The 20,523-nt window shown below is 33.9% G+C and overlaps 1 protein-coding gene across 11 annotated transcripts in view; it reads right to left on the bottom strand.

The window, feature by feature from the left end:
* The window catches only part of SSBP2 (single stranded DNA binding protein 2), a 402,367-nt gene that overhangs the window by 6,000 nt on the left and 375,844 nt on the right, over positions 1-20,523 (bottom strand). For 10 of the 11 annotated variants that reach the window (XM_066273699.1, XM_066273700.1, XM_066273701.1 and 7 more), the window contains 5 exons: positions 19,428-19,482; positions 15,753-15,823; positions 12,411-12,489; positions 9,146-9,174; positions 2,368-2,466 (listed from right to left, as the gene is read on the bottom strand). In XM_066273699.1, coding sequence (XP_066129796.1) covers positions 2,368-2,466; positions 9,146-9,174; positions 12,411-12,489; positions 15,753-15,823; positions 19,428-19,482 — 333 coding nt within the window. The remainder of the gene's footprint in view (positions 1-2,367; positions 2,467-9,145; positions 9,175-12,410; positions 12,490-15,752; positions 15,824-19,427; positions 19,483-20,523) is intronic. The other variant, XM_066273705.1, reaches the window with a different exon arrangement.

Below are 20,523 nucleotides of genomic sequence, written 5' to 3' on the forward strand. Positions count from 1 at the left end.
GGCGAGGCCCTGGTCCAGCTGCTCTCTTGTCTGTGCAGATTCGCAGAGGGATCTGTTGTTTTATGTGTGCATATTCCAGCTGGGGTTAGAGGGTAAGGCTGGTACCTATTCTGCTCAAAGAAGTTTTTAAAGTCCTGTGATACCTGATTTTTTGATCCCCATAAAGAGATTTCTGGCGCCAGCTGAAGCGGCACCCTCTTCTGACTGTTAAACAAAGCAGCGGCAGTAACAAGTGGGGGAGGGAGGAGAGGGGAGTTCCTCTGGAGTTCAAGTCGTGAGGAAACTTTTAAAAAAGGTTTTCTTATCCAATTCAAAATTAATAATTTCCTCTATGCTTCTAAAACACCTGGTTTATATCTACAATAGTACTTATTAATTTTACACATGGTTGAATTAGTTGTGTGAGGATGATCTCCATATATAGGATTGTAATCTTTGAGGTAGGGATATGTTATATTTATCTCAGAATACTTTGTCCTTAAACTAGTGCTTTGCATAAAGCAGGATCAATAAATGTTGAATTGAACTGAATTAATTATCATATACCTCACTGAATTATAGCATTTTATTGCTGGAAAAATTAGCAGAAAAGGAAATAAATGTGTTTAATTAGATAAAGTAAATATTAATTAATTAAAATTAACTAATTTGCCCATAGTTATACAACAAAATAGTGACAGAATTAGGGTCTAAAAATGATTTCCATAACCTTAAACATTATGACAAACTACATATAGTTTCTCATATATTTCCTATTTCCTCAACACTGATGGGCTGTTCTTTTGATTTTAATATGATATAAATTTTTATTTATACCTGCTTTGTCCTCCCTGTTTCCAGTTGTTTGTATGGAAAATAACATAATAATTAATAAATAACAGGACAAGAATAAACTGTTTCACATACTCACAACTGTAAACTGACTTTTGCCCCTTATACATATAAATATAAGGTCTACCGGAAAGTTCTGTTTCTATCATAACAAGTTTCGACACATAAGCACATGTTTATTTGGCACATGTGTGCCTCTCTATTTTTATCACTTAATGTATATATACTGACGTAGCAAATTAAAACAAAGTTGATTCACGTTAGTCTTATGTGTGAAGTGATAGTGTACCCATGGCTACTGATATATATAACCTTGAAATAAAACAGACAAACTAAAGACCAGCATAATTTTATTTACAGCTCTAACAGAAGTAAAGTCTAAGATCAGGGGAAGTCTTATTCCATGCAGAGGCACTAGGCCAATACCAAGAAGTAAAAGAATCCACAGAACACTCAATCTTGGGTTCCATTTTGGAAAGCAGCCATTTGTGCACAAGTGGTTATGGTACTAGCCACTGCTCAAACTTATGATGGTGTCACCTCTGCTAAAGGTTGAATTAGGTAAAAACGAGGTATTTTTTTCTTCTGATTCTGTTTGCAGTTTGGTAGATCCTTCATAATCAATTTAAAGATGGCAATACATGTGTGGAGGCACTGACCCTATGAATATGAAATTAGCCTGGTTCTGATCCTTTATACTATATTCCATCCAGTAGTTCTTAGCAGAAAATGTGCAGCAGCATCTCAACAAAACTTTTTCACATTCAGGTTTGCCCAGCCCCACTCCTGGAAATTCTTATTCTCCTAGGTCTAGGAAGGGTTCTGGTAAATTCTATTTTTAAAAATTCTATAGATGCTTCTAATGTAAAATATTAGTTTAAAAATCATTGTGTTATGTAATAACTTCTTGAGAAAAGATACCATAATTCTTTTTTTGGTCTCTCCAGGGCCTAGCATAGCCCATGATAAATGCTCAGTAATTGTTTGTTAAATGAACAAATGAATTTTATTGCTTCTCTTTGCTCCTGTCTACTTCTATGGAGATATGGAATGATACTGCCTTTGCTTAACATGACTCACTCAGAAAATGACTTGGGTAGCCAATTCAGGTCAAATGTATAAAACAGGTGAACAGAACAGGCAGGGAGGTCTAGTGACAGTAAAGACATCATTTTCAGAGCTTTAAGGACAGCACTGAGAACAGACCTGGTTTTGAAATGATCCAAGACATTTTTGTAAAGTGAGAACTAACAAAAACTATCAAATATGCAACCTACTTCCAGTGTGTTCCTTAGCAGCAGATGTTTTCTATAAGAAAATAAGCGTTATAATCTTTGTTTTTGTAAGTATGTACATGGGAGTAAAAAAGAAAGTTTCTAAAATTATTCCAAAGAAATTCCACTTAATTTTTTAACTTTTAAAAGATCAACCTATTGAACTCTAAACAGTTGTAACAATGGCTTTATGCATTAAACCTAGTAGAAGAGCTTCAGAAATAAAAGCTGGTTATAACAATGTAGTTAAGGGAATACTTACACTCTCACTCTGAAAAGGGTTTAAGAAATTTCCCCCCATTTCGCTATCATCCCTTGGAGTGCCCGGTTGATTACTTAGGCTCATATTATTGGGAGAATTCTGTAAACAAGATTTAAAAAACAAGGCATTGTTGAAGATTTTAATTTCCCTTTTGCATTGTACCGTTTCAAAAATGGAATCTACAGCAGCATCTCTGAGGACAGAGCTGACCTGTGATTCTAACCTTAGACCATGTATTCTAGTTCATTCTCTGAACCTTGACAAGTGCTGATGATTTCCCAAATGAAAATTAAAGCACAGACAGAACACCTGAAACAACCCACCGAAACTTTTTTTCTTAGTCTTAGAATCAATATTTATTCAATTTCCCACCCTCAGCTTATAGAGTTCCTAGAACTCCAGAGCGTTTAAAACCATTCCCAGCAGGGGCATGATGAGGAGAGCCTACCACTAATCAGGCATGACGGACAACTTCCCTCGTTAATTTTCCTAACCAAACTTCAAAAGGTCACTGTTCTCATAAACATTTCCCTTCATTTCCACATGCAATTTGCACAATAACTCTACTTTAACCATTATTTTTCTATGAATCATAGGGAAAAAGGAAGATAGTAAATAACTATAGTTAAGAACAAGAGAAATACCTTAGGGCCCAAGAAGTCAATGTGTACTTTTAGAGGAGAAGAAGGCTCTGGGGTAAACCTGCTTGAGAACCCTTCTATCTTTTGTTTAAAAGTAGACTTACTTTGAAACTTCCTTTAAGATAAAATGGCTGATAGGAGCAATCTCATCAAATACTAAGTTAGCAGTATATCACTTCATATTCTATTTAAACTCGCTCGTTTCATTATGACTGCACCATATTAGCCCGTGAGATGGTCTGAGGTTCCACATTTATAGGATATAGTGCACAGAACAGCACTGGCCTCTAAAGCGTGTTCACACAGTATTGCAACTGTGACTGAGGGACTCTTTTGAGGTCCAATTTATCAGCTTGTAAAAATAAATTTGAAGGTTAAACATTTTTATTTGTTATTTCAAGTGGGAGAGTTTAGATTTTTTACCCTAAGCCACTGACATTGTATTCTCTAATTTTGAATAAGATTTTAGCTGTTTAAAAGAAAATTGCTCTGAGGATTTGACTTAATTAAAACCAAGTTATGGTGTAAAAGTTAAAGTCTCATGAATGAGAATATGCTATTTAAAAAATATGGTTAAATGGTAAAGCAGACCCAGGCTGATGAACAGGTGGAAATACAGTTTGTCCATGGCCCTGCTATGCACCCCACAAGAGGGTCTGACAGTAGGGCTCCCCTGAAATCCACATGCTCAGTTTGTCAATGAGCCACATCAGCTGGGGAGCCCCTGTTTTATAGCATTAAGATAACTAGATAACTTTTTTTTTTTTTTTTTTTTTTTAAATGAGTTGCATGTAATATTTTTTTTTAATTTTTTTAATTTTTTTTTTTTATTTATTCATTTTAGAGAGGAGAGGGAGAGACAGAGAGAGTGAGAGAGGAGAGACAGAGAGAGAGAAGGGGGAGGAGCTGGAAGCATCAACTCCCATATGTGCCTTGACCAGGCAAGCCCAGGGTTTCGAACCGGCGACCTCAGCATTTCCAGGTCGACGCTTTATCCACTGCGCCACCACAGGTCAGGCCTAGATAACTTTTTTAAAGTAAGTTTTTCTCTAAAAATGTTAGTTTCCCAAGTATATAGAAAAGCAAATGTACTTTGAAGTGAACATGGATAAGTTGGTTTCCTGAAAAAAACAACAACCCATGTAAGTAAAATTTAATTAAGTGCAACTAACTAAGCTATAGCTTATTCACTATTATCAACTAATCTACTGTGTTGATTCATTCATTCCACTGAAAATTGGAATAATGCTGATTTAGCTCAAAAAGAAAAGTAAATTTATGCATGTATTGTAAGATTGACCCAAAGCGTATGTCCTTTTGGTGAAGGCATATTTCTGTCATTCCACACCTGTGGAGAAATTGATAATCTTAGGTTAAAAAGTAATTTAGCATCTATATGAGGATACGTGAGGATGCACATGGAAGCTGAATCCTTCTACACATGCAACAAGCCTGTGAAATGAGCCTGTCCGTCCCAGTGCAAGTCACATGCTCACTAGTACCTGAGGTACCCCGAGAAGAGCCGTGGGTCTCCGTTAGGCTGGGGTGTTCTCAGACTCTGCCATATTTTTGCCATAGCTCATTTCTTGATTTATAATTTTGAAAGTTTAGCTAACTTCAAATTTGATCCCCGACTCAAAGTGTTGTTCTAAAAATATTTATAAGAATATTTAGAAGAAATATTTATAAAACACTTCCAGTGTTATTATTTTTGTTTTTCATGCATTCTTTTCATATCATGGTGACTTAGCATTATCTTCCTTTTTTGTGTGGGGTTATAGAAGAGCATTAAACAGGAGAGTAAAAGGACACATTCAACATACAAATGTGAACGTATATCAGATCTCTGAAATTTACTTCTATCTACCTCACATGGAAGAGCTGAAAATCTGGAAATGATAAAAACAATATTTGAAAAATCTGAAGTAATCTCTGCAAAATGTTGTAAAAACAACAAATGTTTCTCAGTGGGGCATCTTGAGAAGATTGTGCTGTCCATGATCATCGAGTGACATGATGAAAATCAAGTTACACTTATTTCATTTAACTGCAGATATGTTTGTGTGCAGTGTCGAGGAGATTACGGTTGGTCAAAAAAGTTCTCCAGTTGCTTGAACATATAATTAGGGAGTACAGAGCACAAAAAAATACAAGAAAAAATTATGTTTTAGCAACATTAAATATTTTGATTGCATTTCTTACTTCAGTTAATGTGTACCTTATTCCCTACTTATGCTCTAAGAATTTAACTTGAAAAGTATAGTTAAAATTATATTGATCCCATTTTCAAGGGATTTTATTACATTCTCCTTCAGCCTGTCTTCAGACTGGAGTGTTTGCCTTACTGAAGTTATGACATCATATACAAATGTCACACACGCGCTTGTGCGTGTGTGTACATACACTATTTCTTCTGGCTAACACATTTAATTCGTTGAGCTCTCTGTTCTCTGACTCTATCTTGCAACGGTTCTTCCATATTATCTCTTAATTAATAAGTTATTGTTCCTTCTTCCATCTATCCCCACAAATTGTTCTAAAACTTTCAAGCTGCTGTTAAAAAAAGGAACACTTATAGAAATTTTGCCCCTGTCTATAATTGGAAAAAAATAATATTGACAATATTCTAAGTTCTTTGGAAATGAGTTTGAAATTGATTTTTCGCAGGCTGCCAATAACAAGGTTTCCAGTGTTGTTTCTGACTCTGCCATCTACCCAAAGAGCACACTGCCAGTCCAGTTCTCTGAGGGGCAATGCGAGCTAGAGCTCAGGGTCCCAGCCGAGATGGTGGTCGAGGTCTGGAGGGGTCAATCTGGTCTCCTGAGAATGGTGTGGAAGACCTAAACTGGAACTAAAGCTCATGAGATTAGAAAGCTTTAGGTTGGAAAGATTCCTTTGATAATTTATTAAGCATGACATGATCAGGTCTTACTTTCTCTGACACTTTTTTTTCCAAACTCAAATATATAAATTTTGAGTATCTTAATGTGAATTGCAGAATTTATTTAGGTGAGTTCCTTCTAAGAAAACAAACCATATGCTCCTTTCCACCCTCAACCCCTAAAACAACTCCAAGGCATAATTTTGTTCCACTGATTAAATGAATGACTTCTCAGCTGCAAAAGGAATAATAAGAATTTTACATTTCATTAAAAAAAGGCTCCAAATTAAAGGTGAATTCTGCATTTTGAGAAAGATGCATATGAGTTTTACTAGGTAATTCTCAACTGAACAAGCAGTAATTTTAAAACTCTTCATTTGAAGAGTCGAGCTCATTTTGCCAGTGGAACAGTAACAGCAAAGTGGAGTTGACTGTGGGCTCCTAGCCTTGCCCACAAAAGATAGTATGAGGAGGAGAAAGCTACGTGGCACCTGTGCAGTGCTTCATAGCATTTAGCATACATCCACACTTGATTCTCAACAATTTTATGAACCAGGCAGGGAATGAACTACAAGTTCTATTTGAGAGCTAAGACAACAAAGCCTAAGAAAAACCAAGTAACACATTGTCAAAATGTATAATAGAACCAAGGTTTCTGGTTTTCAATTCAGTACTCCTTACCTTACCTAAAAAAGTGCACAAAATGGAGAATATTGACAATAAAAAAGAAAAAGAATTGAAATATACTAATAAATATTTAATAATGGAACAAAAATTCTTTTTAAAATATGTAATACAGATGTTTGACAAAACACAGGTTTATTCGGGAACTAGGGGATGTAGCTGGAGACTTAAGACAGAATTTGAACCAAGTTGCTAAGCAGTACTGGTCAAGATTATCTTTTGATTCACAAACAAGGATGACTAGAAAAAGAATAAGATGGAGAGGAAACAAACCCAGGAAATGAGAGGAAAGGGAGGAGTTTTGTGAGATATCTGGACACGTGTTGGAAAAGGAAGAAGGTGTTGAAACTGAGTTAGTGAAAATGTGTATAGGTTGGAGTAAAAGACAAGTAATTAGGCTGTGAGTGGAAAGAGGTGAGGAGAAAAATAATTGGGTGAGGGGGAGTTGGATACACATGATGCTGCTGACTAGAGAAAAAGTGACAGTCATGTACAGATGTGACAGACACCAATGGTGTGACCCCTGGAGTGCAGCCAGCCAGTGCAGACAGTAGCTGCTTAGGAGCTCATGTGAAGGCAGGTGTAACTAGTCATTTCTAGTCCATTGTTAAGTGTATATATATTACTTGGAAATAATTATTATGTTAATTTAAATGTATTTCCCCGGTGCTTTGAAAAAGTTTTTCCTTGTTGTATTTGTTTGGTCTCTAGTCACACTGAGCTTCTTGAAGCAGAGACCTTAATGTGTTCATCTCTGGATTTTGAGAGCCTTGGAGCAGTTTACTGAATGAAGAAACTGCTGCCTAAATACAAACCATTTGAGGACAAAGATTATGTTTGTATTTGAAGAAGACTTTTATTTCCCCATATTGCACAAGGCAGTACCAGTATACAAAAGTACACAATGGGTGGTCACTTAATGCTTAAAGAATAAGCAATACTCCATTAGGCCGGAGAATGTTCTCAGCAGGAGGCACAGTGTAGTGGAGAAATGTGTCTCTGGGAGGAGTCGGAAATAATCACAGGAGGATCACAGAGAACTGACATGAGGGTAGATTAGAAGACAGTATCTAGTTTGTCCTTAGAGCACTATTTAAAAAATTTAAGGTACTTTATAAATTACCAAGTACTCTCTCATATAGACTTCTGTTTACATCTATCTAATGTATAAAATTATGAAGTTGTTGTTAAAATTTTAGAAAAATGGCCTTAATCTGGATGATCCCACTTTGTGTAAGGAAGGATCATCTTTAGATCCTAGACTATGCCCCTCAAATGTAACATTAGAAATTACACTGGTACCCACAGAGCACAGTTTGGCTAACATTAGTTGTTGGATAACTAAGGTGGCTGATATAATCCTCATCCTCTGACTTGTAAAGAGCTTCCCAGAGAGGAAGCTCTAACGGAATTATACAGTGACTGATTTTGAAAGCAGGCTTTTTGAAGGCTCACCTAATACTACTTACTATATTTCTCACAGGAGTAAGGTAGGACCCATTTTAAATATTTACCTATTTTTAGAAAAGAAAAAAATCTTCCTGATTGTTCCTAAACACAGACATCCAAAGTGTACGTAGAATTTATAAGCCAGGTAATGTAGATTTAATGTCAGAATGCCTATTAAATCTACTGCTCTCTTTTTTTTATTCCTTTTAGCTTCAAGTCTTAATTTAAAAGGTTTTGTAGCTCAATCTTATTTTCTTTGGCATCAGGAATTTTACATTATTATACATGAATATAAATTAGAAGTAGAATTAAGAATAAAGCCATCTTTAATGAATTTCTATATTTACTGATATAAAGTAGACTTCTAGGAGAGACATTCTGTGGTAGTTACTAATTAGTCTTATCAGCCATTTTAAATATATTTTTTCACCCACAGATGACTATTTTAAATTCATCATGACCTAAAAAAGTATTTAGGTACTCTTCTTCAAAAACTATAAGGCACCTTTGCAAATCATTAATTTTTGATACTAAAACTAGTGAAGCAAAATGCAGACACATGCTATTGGAAGGCTTACTTTCCTCCTTGTATTAACAGATTTTTCCTCTGATTATTTTCTTATTATTATTTTGAGGAACTAGAATAATGATTGAGGACATCAGCATTGCCTAATGAAGGTATGAAAAACTAATGAGATGTGTAAGTGCGTTGCCCTTACAACATATAATAATTACCTTTTTAAATTTACCTCTTATGTTTCTCTAGACTTCTTTACATTTTTACAAGATTATCTGAATCTAAAACTATGCCAGTTTGCTTTATAGATCTGTAACACCATAACATGATTAAAGTGATTACTACTTGGATATTCTTTAACCAGGCATAGAACATCTTGTAAATGAACCTTAGCATGTTTAGGAACATCTGTAAATGGTTCATTTTTACCTTTTCCCACAGACTATATACATTAATATTTTAAACTTGAAGTTAATTATACCTGACCTTCTACTTTCAAACTCTTGTTCAAGAACAAAATACATAAGGTTAGTCTAATAATCTTAATGAGAGTTCTATGCGAAATAAAGTATAGACAAAAAACAACAAAGAATGCACAGTACTTACCTTGGAAATACTGTCCATATCTCCTGAGCCTGAAACAAATAAAGAATGCCTTTATTAGGTACTTATTCCATTTATAACTTAAGTACTTCTTTAATATAAATAAATGCAGCATAATTGATGTATTTTCCAGTGTACATCTCCTGAATTTTTAAACTTTAAAAAATCCATTTTTTACACTGTCTGGTAAATAAGCATCATCTGATGGCAAATTCAGGGGAGAAGTGTCCCAATAATTCAGGTTGTTTGGTAATGGCAAAATGAAAAAAAAAGATTGTTATCATAAATTCCTTGAAAGTAAAATAATGGAGAGATTTATACATATTACTAAATTCAAATTTTTTAAATGTATATATATGTACGTGTATGTGTATATGTGTATGTGACATTTGGCCATGTGTATACGTACATGCGTAGGTGCGTGCATATGTACATGTATATGTGAGTGTGTTTGCACAAAGCTAGAGTGCAAGAGAGAGATCTCTAAATATATTGAATATTTCCTGAAATGATGCTTTAAATCTGATAAAATATAAAATGGACATTTGCAACATTACTGTACAATATTCTGAACCACATTTTAGTGTAAAAACTCTATTGGTAATATGACATATTTGACAGCAAGCAATATTCATGGCAATCTATCAAAAGTAAAAATGTCTTCAAAATATTACATTGTTTTATCTTGATTTTTATGAGAAATGAACAACCAATACTAGTAAAGAGGAACAGATATATATCCCACATAGATGGAATACAGAACTGAGACTTGTGGACCCAGATACCAGTGAAACGGTTCCCTGGGTGTGGGGAGAGGGGCGTGAAGAGGGACAAGTACAGTGACGAAAAACGATTTGACTTTGGGTGATGAATACACAACATAATCGACAGTTCAAATGCTATAGAGATGTTCACCTGAAACCTATGAGCTCTTATTGATCAATGATACCCCATAACATTTAATTTAAAAAGTAATAAAACAAGAAATGGAATCATAGATTATACCTATTGGTATAAATAAACAATGATCAGATCTTTGCCTTAATCAATATTAACTTAATTTTAAATTATTTTAGCAATTAATATCCCTGGCATAAAAATATTATAATGTTTTAATAGTACAGTATTTAGTCAACAGTCACAAATTAAATTTGTAAATAAGCAGGCATAACAAAATGTTAAATATTGAATGTATGTGTGTAACTGTGCTCATAATAGAAAGTATATAGAAAGTAGTAAGCCACATGCCAAGCATATGTGAACTTTCTACAAATTCTATACTAGGGAATAATATGACTGAGAATCCTCTAACTATGGCCAAATGTCATCTATTTGTGAATAATTTTATAAATTAAACGATTGGAAAGCAAATTATTTTGCAAGAAATGGAATGGCACTGTGCAGTAGAACTTTGAGCAATGGTGGAAATAGTTAGGTTTAGGTTCAGGGCTCCTTTAAATCCAAATTCCCTTCAAAACTCAAATTTCCCTCACCTAGCTTCCCACTAGGACTCAAAACAGAACATCCTCATCCCACATTGTGAGTCTGTAGTTAATTTCCTTGCTATTCTCTCTCTTAATGACTACCTGGCCTTTACTTTGAAATGTAGCAAAAGTTTACCTTTGGAGGGACATCAAGGAAAGCTTACATTGGGAAGGGACCTGACAGTTAGGGGGTTTAAATCACAATAGTTGTTTGTAAAAGCCTAGCTATAGACCCAAGGATGCCAGGAACCAGATGTTCCTGGGAGATTCCTGGCCTCTGCTGTCTTCAGATTTACCAAGGACACCAGATAGGATGACGCTGATTAGGCCGCAGTTCTACATCAGAAAGAACTTGTGTTTCTGTGGCTGAATTCCCCTCTTCCTGCTCATCATTAAGTCAGTGACCAAGGCTACAAACCAAGGTATGCTGATCTGAGCATGTCCAGGTGCACACAACCCCATGCCAGCAAATGTCTGCAGCAACCCCTTCATTTAACGCTCCCTCCCACAGCTCGGGGCTGACACCCTCTGCTGGTCTTAACCTGCCTGCACCCAGGAGCTCTTAAAATAAATTTTTATTTTAGAACACACTAGCCTGTGTTTTTAGTTAGGCTCATGGTTTCTGCCTTTTAGAAATGTTTTCTGTACTGTCTATTATGGTATCCATTAGCTAGATGTAGTTTAGACGTACACTTGATACATGGCAGTGCAACTGAGGAACTGAACTTGACATTCTATTTATTTTTAATTGAAAATTAAGTAGTCACACATGGCTAGTGGTTACCATAATTGGACAGTGCAAAATAAATATGGACCCTTAAAAGCAGAAAAATCTACCAATGTGTCGAAAATAGTTTATTATTAAGTTTATATAGCTTTTCAGAGTATCAGAGGATGGCACTTCCTGACCTTGGTGGGGTTATGCAATCTGTGTATAATCTAAGTTACTCATGGGCATAGTTTCTCCATCTAAGTAAAAGATGGTCCGTTAAAAAAAATGATCAAAAACCTCCATCTCCATCATCAACTCTTGCATTAGTTTATAATAATGTTATTGAAACTATTATAAACATAAAATAAAATTTTTACTTGGTTTGTAGTGGGCTCTGTGACCTAGTGAATTTCGTACTACTTGTCTCTGTTTCTCACTATAGTGAAACTTTGTGCTCACCTTGCAGATATTTGGCTTCATTTAGCAAGAAGGTGTAATTTATAAAGTATGTTTTCAACCATTAGTCATACTACTTGACATCAGCTTTATCACTGAAAACCAAAAAATGTGGGCAATGTTCTCTCTTAAGAGAATCATTCAGATTATCCAGATTATCATACCAATTTTATTTTAAAACAGAGGCAAATATTAAAGTACAGAAAAAAAGTTAAGCAATTCTTGCAAAGAGCTGAAGTTCTTCTGAGATTGTGCCTATAGACCTTTGGAAACAAAGAAACCAGTTGGAAGGATATTGTAGTCCTGCAGGGGAGGCATGCATGATATACGTTCAAAACAACAATGTTTCTTTTTTTCATAAAACACCCAGATTTTGATAGGTTAAAGGAAATACCTGTGAATATGATCTAGGTTAGAACAAATCTCATATTTCTGATGTTCAAATACCAGTAATCTACAATCATCATAAATAATATACTATAGATTAAACTATCAGGGTGAGGTACACACCCTGAGTTCCTGTGTACAGAATAGCTTTGCAAACTATAATATCCACTATGTATAACTAAGGTTTTGTTTTGAGTTTATTTCTAAACATCGAATTTAATATCCTTACCTAAAGAGCCATTCATGTGATGTGACTCCATCCCTCCTAATCCACCCATGGGTCCATCTGAACCAGGGCCCATTGGAAACTATTTAAAAATGAAGGAAAGAATGATAACACTGAATGATAACACTGAAAACAACTGTTTATATCAATGTAACGATATCTATCTTTTACATTTTAAGGCAAATCCACATCTTATTTTTACTTGCAAGTTATAGCGATTGTTTTCCTGAATTTTTTTGAGCCAGGGAGATGCTCCGACTGAGCTGCCCTACTTCCCTCGTCTCATGCTCTCTGTTTGGATCTTCAGACTAATCCTCCTTCATAATGAAATTTTTCTTTTTCAGATATCCTCAACTAGAAAGCACGTATATTCCAGTGCAAATGACATTCTTTTCTATGCGAGTGACAAACAGTACTATTATAAATAAAAGGTGATTTCTACACAGTTGCTAAAAATAATATCTTAATAAGTATGATTCAATATCATTATACCAACATTAAATTTTTTATCAGGCAATATATTTTTGTTCAAATAGACATAAATAATTGCATCTTAAATACAAGGAGAGCAAAAGTAGGTTTACAGTTGTTCACAGGAAAACGAATGCAGTAATGAATAAATACTAATACAAGAATACACTGTGTTTCGTGTACCCACAACTGTAAACCCACTTTTGCCCCACCCTGAACCCATAGCTGAATACAGTCAGTCATTCTTCTTGGCAGTCTCAATGATGGATGTCAGTTCAATGACAATCATTCTATGGCAGTTAAAAAAGCAGTATTATTATTTTCTTTTCGAGTGAATCTTTAGAAGCCTAATAAAAAACAAGATGTGAACAGATGTTCAGTGGCAGAGCTAGCGGTGGTGAGCTCGTGGCTTCTCACTCATCTTTCCATCATCTCCTTGAAATACTTTTGAGGAAATCCAGAGCCCAGTTTGAAGACAAGTTATCTATAATTATCTTATGTTTACAGTTAAAACAACCTACTGAAAACACTTGCTCTCAAACTTTCCCATGCCAGAAGCATTTCTTCCATGTTGTACAGCACAGAATATTGAATGTGGTATGTGCATGTGTATTTATGTGTGTAGATTGGGTGATGGTAGTTACTAATCATACAGGGTTTTTGGGGAAAACAATTCCTCTCAACAGACAACCTGTATACCATCAACTCTGAGGAAATAATCCATCATCTATGATCATACAAATCACATGTTTATACATTTTCCCCAAGATACTGTCAATTCTGCTTCCTAAAATTTTGTTGCCTTAAAGTACATGGATTAATATTCAGTAAACAACTTGGAATATGTATGCATTAAAGGATAGGTCAACAAAATTAACTTTGAACTTACCATTATTATTCAGCTTTTGTCAAAAGAATAGATCTGGCTGAGAAACTGGTGAGGGTGAGGCCAGTAGTCTGTGAACTTACTTATTTGGTGTTTTCATCTGGCACCCACAGTGTTTTAAAACACAATAAGACTATAGGTATGTATGCTTGAAGCATAGAAAGCTCCAGACCTAGCACTCAGTAGGTATTGGCTTTACTGCCTCTGGCTGAGATGAATAACATTAGAAAAAGTGTTAAAGGCCCTGGCCGGTTGGCTCAGTGGTAGAGTGTCGACCTGGAGTGCGGAAGTCCTGGATTCGATTCCCGGCCAGGGCACACAGGAGAGGCGCCCCTCTGTTTCTCCACCCCTCCCCCTCTCTTTCCTCTCTGTCTCTCTCTTCCCCTCCCGCAGCCGAGGCTCCATTGGAGCAAAAGATGGCCCGGGCACTGGGGATGGCTCCTTGGCCTCTGCCCCAGGTGCTAGAGTGGCTCTGGTCTCGACAGAGCGACACCCTGGATGGGCAGAGCATCACCCCCTGGTGGGCGTGCCGGGTGGATCCCGGTCGGGCGCATGCGGGAGTCTGTCTGACTGCCTCCCCGTTTCCAGCTTCAGAAAAATACAAAAAAAAAAAAAAAAGTGTTAATATGTTCACCTACTTTTCTTGGATCTCTTATCTTTGCATGGAGTCAGAGGCCCAGAGTGGAATCTCACTGGGTAATGTCAGCTCGGCTGCCCCCAGAAAAGACTTCAGTTCCACACGCTCTTGGTTTCCTCTGCTCCCTCCCTCTTATACATCACATTTTAAGATATGAAATTGCAGCATAGAGAACTTTTCTAATTTTTTTTCTTTTGCTGAATGAACATTATTCATTATCATATTAAATGTTCTTTAAGATCTCTGTGAAAATAGTTTTTAGACATAATTGTTAGGAAATTATTTTCCTGAAAAACAATTTATTTGAATCTATAAAGAGAATAGTGATAACTGAAAGGCAGTACTGCTTAACATATATTATGTGCAGGCCACAAATGTGAACTCACAGGAGTAACTTTAGATTCACTAGCAGCCATGTTTAAAAAGAAACAGGTGAAGTTAATTTTAGTAATGTATTTTATTTACTCTATATGTCAAAATTGTTATCATTTCAACATATAGTCAATATAAGAATTTTAATGAGGTGTTTTACAACTTTTTTTTTCATACTAAATCCTCAAAATCCAGTGTGTACATCTCAGTATGATTAGTCATATTTCAAATACAATACCATTTAAAGTTTCCCTTTGTTTTTTCTGCTAGGGAGTTCAATTATAATAATTATTTCATTCTCAATTTTCAGTATATTTATAAAACTTCTTTTGTCTTCTGATTTTTCTTTAATTTGAACTACTACACAGATATATGTTCTATGTAACTACAGTCTGTTATGAATACTTTTTTGTTAACAGGTAGTTCTTGTATCATAGATTAATAAATTATCATTTTACTATAAGCTTTTGTGGAAAAATCACAACCATATGCTTTATTTAAATACCCAAATTCTTTCAGAAGAACCGCCTCAGTTCCACATTTAAGCTCCAGATTTCAGAATCTAAAGAAAAACTAGCATATCCAACTTCCTCAACTATTGCCAAGTTTGTCAAGATAAAAAAATAGAATCACAATAAAGAAATTAATGATGTTAAAATGAGGTAACATGAACAATTATACATTACCTGTCATTTTCAAACAGTGAATATTAATTATTAATTATTTGGAATAGAATAAGACTACACACCAGCATTTTTAATTAATTAGGTTCACTTTTACATTTAAATTATACTGATATAAAATCTTTTGTTATATATTACATATTTTTTAACCTAGAACATAGAGAGAATTTGATTTTCTTGTTATCCAATAAGTACCTAGACTATAAAATATAAAGCTGAAAGAGTATCTAAGAAATGGAATGACTAAGAGTTTGAGTCTTCAAATACAACAAAAGTTTTTTACAATTCATATTTACATTAGGCCTGTTCGGTCCAGGAGGTACTGCATTCATTAAAGTATACATGTTGTCACCAGAGTTGGTTGAATCTGAAACAAAATATGACTTAATTAGTATCTTTTTTTATAATCTATACCCAAGTCATCACAAAGTAATAATGGAAGATGCTCTGGACACATACACATATTAATAGCTGCAGCACTTTGAAATAGCCGTTACTAATATTCAGAAATAAATGAATAACCTGTAAGTCATTTTCTGACTGAGAATCAATATTTTGAGGTTATAAATTAGGAATATTTACCTAATATGTTAGGACAACATAAATCTCAAATTCAGATTCAGTAGTAGCTTTTCAGTTTTCATTGTTTCCTTAGGCTTCTTTGCATCAATTTAAAAAGTAGTTTATTTAGCTAAAAATTTAGTAAAAGCTAATGAAATAGTATGGCTTAAAAAGAGAGTAGATAAAAACTATAAAATTGATTGAAAATTTTCTTAATTGAAGTAACAGCCAGCTTTCTCCAGTATAATTTTTGATGAAATATTTTTCTCATTTTATTTTTGATTAATTGTAATAAAAATAATTCCAAATATATTTATATATTGATATAAATATATATCATTTTATAATATTTTTAAAAATTTATATTTTGTCTATTAGCTAACTTTAATTAAGTCTATAAATATACATTTTTAAAATGTATAACCTAGAGTAAAAAGGTAAATAATTTACATTTAGGATATATTAATTATGAAATAAGTTTTTTTTAATTTTTCTATACAGTTTTCTTAGACTATGTAATACATCTTTCTATTTTGAAAAGATGTGTTTCAAATATTTTATACTGACAGAAGGCAGAAGATAAATATTAATTGCTTTCTCATGGTAATAGAGTGGGAACTGGGCAATGACTTTTCCCTTTATTTTGTGATTATTTATTAGATATTAATAACTTTTTTTAGTGCATACCACTTATAATCTAGGTTAGATATCACATATCGGTTGTTGTAAACAGTGATCCATAAAACTAAATGTTATTTTCACTTCTAGATTAATACATCATACCAGCAATTTTCAACCTTTTCCACTGCATGGCACGCAAACTACTAAAATTCTGCAGCACACTCAACAATATATTTTTTGCCGATCTGACAAAAGAAAATAGTATAATTTTGATTCATTCACACCAGGTGGTTATTGTGTTGGTTGTTGCCATCTTTTATTTGACAATCTAAAGGAAAAGAGGTCAGTGCCTTGGACTAAATAGTCAGTTACTGAATGTTTTAAAAGTTCTTGTGGCACTCCAGTTGAAAATTGCTGCTCGATACTGTTGAAAAAATTACAGTGCCCTGCTCAGGTTGACCACTATTTGTTTATACTAAGTAAGGTTTCAACCTACCTATGTGGCCTTAACTATTTACATGCCTGTGTGTACCGCATTCCTGTCAACTGGGGTACTTGTTCTCTCGTGAATATGGTTAACCTTTCCATCTCATTGTGTTCTTTCTTTTTCCAAGCATCTTCCACCCAGTACCCCCACTGAAATTCTACTCACTAGTCAAGGCACACTGAAAATACAACGAAAGTTTTTTTCCTTTCTCATACTTCTAAGTACATGAGTTTCCCACACTGATGAACTGGGCTTTGCATTGCAGTTAATATTTTATCTTTTCTCCTGCTTCCAAGTAGGTTACAATAAGTTCATTGAGAGAAGGAAAGGGGACATGTCTAACTCATGCTGTGTGCTTCAGACAATAAATATCTGCTGATTTAACTAACAGAATAAATTCTATCCTATAAAAACTTACCTTTCAGAAAATCTTGGATTGGTATTTTAACATTGGAAAACTCAAATGGGTTTTCATCATTATTAGTCTAATTTTAGTAATTAATTTGAAAGAAAAATAGGCTGTATATTTCATATATGCAGAAAGAAAAGAAAATTTATTGTTTTTTTAAGACTAATCAGAATATAATTTCATTTAGAAAAGAACAAGTATTGAGGGGAATCAAGTCGGTATTATCTAGGAAATATCTGACTTCTTTTTATACACGGAAAAACTTTATACTATAGTAGGTCTTCTGGCACCTATCTTTTTGGGGTTGCAGGAGCTTTGGCTTCATATTAGAAGAATAACTGTGATAAAGAACAAGGACATAAAAGAATATGCAAAAAGGATAGAAAGACATACTGGTGGCCATTTCTGCTTGAAAGGAAGTGATTGAACTATGTATCACCTGCAAAGTTGTATTTCTCAAAAAAAATTCTTTTAGTATTAAAGTATTTATTAATCACAAACTACTTTCTTAAATGTTCTTCAGCAAATAGAAATGAAAATGTGGGCAAGATGTTCAATTCACATAATTCTATCTTCAATGAATTGTTTCACTTCAATAAAGATTTATCTCTGAGGACAGAGATCTATGAAATATTTATGATATATTCCAGGGAGTTCATGAAGTAAAGTAAAATTTGCATTAATTATTAAATTTATGCTTTTTCTCAACTAGAAGAATTTAAAATTTAAAAATTGTTATTTATTGGTATAATTGATTATATTTAATTTCAAGCTTCCATATAGCTTAGACTTCAACAAACCAATTAAGAACATATAAATTTAACAGTGCAACATAATTAAAATTTTTTTCTAGTTATAAAAATTTCCCATTTATTTCATTACTCAGAAGTAATCACTGATAAGTCAGTCTATTTTTTGTTTTCTACTTTCTAGATTTGTTATATATATTTAAAATAAAATTGTGATCATACTGTATTGAATTGTGAACATTTATTCTCCATGTAAATAAACATTCTTTGCTAATATATTTTATGTTTACATTATATTGCATAAAAATGAGTTTATTCATTTCAGTAAAATTTTTAGATTTGGTGTAAAGGTTGTGTCTACTGTTTCACTACTGACTATAACAAATGAGCATCTTTCTGAATGAATCTTAGATTGTATCTCTAACCACTTCTAGTAGTAGTATTACAACAACAAGTGGTATAAACCTTTTCATGCTCTTGCTACATGTTGTCAGACCACTTTGTAGGAGGGCTGTGTCAATGTAAACTGCCACCATTAGAGTCCTCAAGACACAATACATTTTAACAGTCTGTATTAAAGTTTCAACAGGAAAGGATAAAGTTATTTAAAATAGTTAAAATAATTACAGGAATACTTAGGTATTTTAGTTTGGAAGATTAAAAAATAACCTTTCCATACTACAGAGTGGATCTATTAACTAATAAGTTCTTATAGATGTGTAGGATTGTAGGCAAATCTACATCTATTTTAGTAAGGTAATAAGTTGATGGGTCTGATTTGCAAAATTAAACACAATGGGTCCATGGATTTCATGTGTTACTTATGCAGAATGTTTCTAAGTTGGGAGATGTGGATCTTTTCCAGTGTCAAGGAATCTTTTAGTCAGGTAAATTATTGGGTAATTGATACAGATCAACACAATTTGTATCCTGATTATAAGTTACGCACACAATACAAATTTTCTAAATGCTTCAAGTACTTGAGCAATAGTTGTTTTAGATCACTATTTCTTCCTACTTTCTACTGTGATTCTACCTCTGTATCCATCAATGAGACATGAATACTAACTTTCAGAACAATTTTTCTATTTTGTGAATTTATTCTAATAATCAAATGCCAGTGTGGCTAGTTTGATTACAATACCTGCTGGACTAGGCATGATGGGTGTTCCTGGTGGCCCTCCACCTCCCGGAGGACCCTAAATAATCGTACAAAATTTCAGTAAAAATAAGGCATTTCATTAAACAATATAAGGAAAAACAGAAGAAAAATTAGACTTATCTTTATAATAATCTAATTTTGAGAATAACAGAGGAAATTAACTTTTTCCATATTTATTTTTTCTAAATGCACAACTATTTTAATCTTATGCAAAGTATAGTTTAGCTTATATATGTTGAGATTGTTTTGACAAGTTTACCAAACCAATGAGCCAGTAACACTGATTTATTTTTTATGACTTAATTCATACCAGATATAATGAGGTTAAGGAGAAACCATTTAATAAGGTCATTACAAATCCAGAAAGGGAAGTAATTTATGCATATTTTTTATTTAGGTTATTGCAAGTTTCTTATATTGTGTATCAATGGCTTTTATATGAAACTAAAACCCAAAAGATATTTATATGTTTAAAAATACATTGATTCTATTTCTTTCTTTTGTATCAATTGCAAAACTTCTGGAGCATTGTACCTTCATATGTCACGTCAATTAGAAATGACAGGCAATACTGACTGGCGCTGTGGGTGCTAAAGCTGCAGCTACACCACCCACCTGAACGGTGACTAGGTAATTCTAAATTATTCAGCAATTTCAGACACCAAAATGGACATTTCAGGTAATGGGTTTTAGAATTTTTCAGATGTACAGTAATCAAAATAACTATTAAGTGGCTAAAATTTCACTCATTCTGAGTATGTAGATAGAGTCCACTAATTATTTCTAATGACATAGGCATTTGCTATTTAATAAGCAATTTAAATTCCCATTCAAATAAACATCTCCAATTTTATAAAACTATATATATATATCAGCCTTATTCTTAAGTGGCTTTAAGAAAAAAATTAGGTTTTACCCAAGTTTTCTTATTTTCATTTTTGTTCCATAAAAATCATGAAGAAAATGAGACTTTCTTAGTTTGCATAACATCAGGAAACACTGACTAGTGCACAGGTCCAAGGCGGCACGCGCTTTTCACTGTGCTCATGAGACACTGTACCTGTGGAGGGTAAAGTAC

The sequence above is a fragment of the Saccopteryx bilineata genome, chromosome 4, assembly GCF_036850765.1.
Source record: "Saccopteryx bilineata isolate mSacBil1 chromosome 4, mSacBil1_pri_phased_curated, whole genome shotgun sequence".
In the NCBI taxonomy this organism is placed as follows: Eukaryota; Metazoa; Chordata; class Mammalia; order Chiroptera; family Emballonuridae; genus Saccopteryx; species Saccopteryx bilineata.